This window comes from Poecilia latipinna, unplaced genomic scaffold (assembly GCF_001443285.1).
Source record: "Poecilia latipinna isolate Pla-1442-1.1 unplaced genomic scaffold, P_latipinna-1.0 Scaffold2891, whole genome shotgun sequence".
NCBI lineage: Eukaryota > Metazoa > Chordata > Actinopteri > Cyprinodontiformes > Poeciliidae > Poecilia > Poecilia latipinna.
The window spans coordinates 21,952-25,065 of record NW_015115507.1 but is presented as its reverse complement, the minus strand read 5'-3'; the positions used below and the strand labels follow the sequence as shown (position 1 = coordinate 25,065).

General features: G+C 48.9%; 1 protein-coding gene across 1 annotated transcript in view; it reads right to left on the bottom strand.

Moving 5' to 3' along the window:
• The window catches only part of hectd2 (HECT domain containing 2), a gene marked incomplete at its 5' end in the record, with an annotated part of 31,265 nt that overhangs the window by 7,128 nt on the left and 21,023 nt on the right, over window positions 1-3,114 (bottom strand). Inside the window, 2 exons of the mRNA XM_015021890.1 lie at window positions 2,333-2,476; window positions 2,746-2,861. Coding sequence (XP_014877376.1) covers window positions 2,333-2,476; window positions 2,746-2,861 — 260 coding nt within the window. The remainder of the gene's footprint in view (window positions 1-2,332; window positions 2,477-2,745; window positions 2,862-3,114) is intronic.

Genomic DNA, 3,114 nt, shown 5'->3' with positions numbered 1-3,114 from the left:
CCCATCCCCAGGACAGACCCCGTCCCCCAGGACAGACCCCATCCCCAGGACAGACCCCATCCCCAGGACAGACCCCATCCCCAGGACAGACCCCGTACCCAGGACAGACCCCATCCCCAGGACAGACCCCATCCCCAGGACAGACCCTGTCCTTCCCCCAGGACAGACCCCGTCCCCAGGACAGACCCCGTCCACCAGGACAGACCCCGTCCCCAGGACAGACCCCGTCCCCAGGACAGACCCCATCCCCAGGACAGACCCCGTCCCCAGGACAGACCCGAGGCGTGTTGGGGTCTCTGCTCCCCTCCTTACCTGGGAACGCCTCAGTGTCAGTAAGCAGAGGGACATCTGGTTTCCTCTGAACCCGGCCCTAAACAAGCAGAACCTTAACCCGAGCTACTTTGACTCAGAGGTATTTACGGGTCAGAGGATCCAGAGGAACCTTAAGGTGCAGATTAGGAGCTTAAGAGGAAAAACAGGAAAATCCAGCAAGACGTGAAGGAGGCATTTTAATTAAGCTCAGCGGATTCATGGCAGCATTTTCTGGCTAATGGTCTCACTCTGATTTTCTATAGCTCTGACACAAAGACCCGCAGTCTGTAAACATGTCCCACACACACACACACACACACACACACTGGTTTAAGAGCTGTGGGAGCCGGTGAGAGCTAAGCTGGTAAATGTGTTGGGTTCATGAGAGCATGGATGGTTTTCACATTTGCCAGAGAAACGGAGCGTTCAGATGGAAGAAGCAACTGCTGCTGCTCAACAACCTGAGAAGGTTGTAACCAGGACTTTAACGCTTTAATTTCCAATAATTGTCGAGATAAATTTTATCACACTGAAAATTTTAATTGTATTTTATTAAATTCCACATTATTCACACATTACTGTTATGCCTGTAAATCTGACAGAACCAGCATCAAAACTAAACCATCACAAACCAAACGGGGAAATTTTCATAACCAGCAAATTAAATATACTGATAAATAGAAGAATTTCTGCTTCAGGGACTGATGGTTGAAGAACCTGAAGAACAAATAAGATTAAAATACTAACTACGTTTGTTATTGAGCTCATATGCTGTCAATTCAGTAATTTAGCAGCAAAAATGTTTTTGCATTGAAAATGTTTTTTTTTATAGTTTCATATTAAAACCTGATCAATAAATTACAGGTCCTGCATTCAGCTCAACTAAACATTTCAATGTTCGACTATAACGCACCAGGAGAAAACCAAACGCCTTATGCAAACTGTTCAGCATGGTGGTGGAGGGATGGTGATGTGGGCTCAGGTTGGGGCTGCAGGACCTGAAAATGATCCACCTGATCAGGCAGAAGCAACTTGTTGACGTGTTTGTGGTTAAAAACATTCAGATGTCAACAAGCTAAAGAGTTTCTGAAGATGAGGAAAGATAAAGAGAAAGACAGGAAGAGTCTGAACTCTCCTCCAAAACATCACCGGACGCAGCAGCATCATAAGCAGCAGCAGCATCATAAGGAGCAGCATCGTAAGCAGCAGCAGCAGCATCGTAAGCAGCAGCAGCAGCATCGTAAGCAGCAGCATCGTAAGCAGCAGCATCATGCGGGTGAGCGAGTTCACAGCCGCCCACTCTGGCCTTGAACTCAGTGAACGTAGTTTTCTTCAGATATGACACAATGGCCTCCATTCGGGGGTCAAGTTATCTGGGAGCCTCTTGAAGGCCCGGCCCATGTGGGTGTGTATGTGCGTGTGTGTGTGTGTGTGAGAGAGGATTCCTCCAGCAGCGCTATCTGTATATGTGCAGCTATAGGAACATGATCCTGTTGTTTGACCATATAGAGGCCCGGCTGCTCATGTGTGTTCAGTGTGTGTGTGAAAGGAGAGCTGTTTGTCAGAGCAGCGTGGTTTCTCCCATACACACACACACACACACCTACACACACACAGGGTGTTTCAGAGACCAACACACAGCTGAGATTAGAGCTGCTGGGCCCCCGACCATTCACTGAGCTTCAATGCTGTGGAAAGTTTGGCCATGGGAAAACATCCAGCCCGGCCGTCCAGATGACACCTCATAGTAAACAAGCAGCTACGCTACGAGGCTAAAACACAGACATGGAGAGAAGCTAACAGGTCACAATCCCGATAAATTAAAGATGAGCTGAAGACATTTAAGGTTATTTTGTGTCTGAAGGTGAGTGGGTTTCGTTTTTATCATCTCGTGTCAAAAGGTTTACATGGAGGAGCATGAAGGCTTCTCTGGTTTTTTACATTTTATTCCATGGATTAATGAAGGGACAGGTGGACATACTGATGGACAGATGGACGGTTGGACGTCCCATGAACCCACCAGTCTGCCGGAACGTCGATCTTGCAGATCTTGAAGTTGAGGTCGGCCATTCCTCCGACGGGAACGCGGTCGCTGCCGGTGGCGAAGTGCAGCAGCTTCTTCTGCAGCTCCAGAGGAAACGCCAGAACCACGTCCCAGAAGAACCTGGAGGGGAACCAGCACACCCTGCTTACTGGGAGCACTGGGAGCCAGGTTCTGGTCCTCAAAGTGCTGACTAAGCTCAGAGTCAGAGAGGCTGCTCAGCGTTCTGACCCGTTTTGGCTCGTTTTCCTGTCTGGAAACGAAGCGGGTCAGAACCAGCAGATTCTGGACCGCCCCACGTCTCACAGTGAGCCGAACAACCGAAACCAACAAATCAAAGGCCAGAGTCCGGTCGGTTCTGGTCCGGTCCAGGTTCTGCAGGAGGCGTTTACCTCACAGTGGCGTCCATCTTGCTGTAGCCTTCATACTGAGCAGCTTTCTGCAGAGCGCTCATGTCCAACTCCGGGCTGCCGCACACCAGCATCTCCACCTCCTCCGGCCGCAGCAGCTGCAGCAACAAGCATGAAGACATGAAGACATGAAGGCATGAAGGCATGAAGACATGAAGACATGAAAACATGAAGACATAAAAACATCATGAAAACATGAAGACATGAAGACATGAAGGCATGAAGACACGAAAACATCATGAAAACATGAAGACATGAAGACATGAAGGCATGAAGACATGAAGACATGAAGGCATGAAGACACGAAGACATGAAGGCACGAAGACATGAAGGCATGAAAACATCATGAAA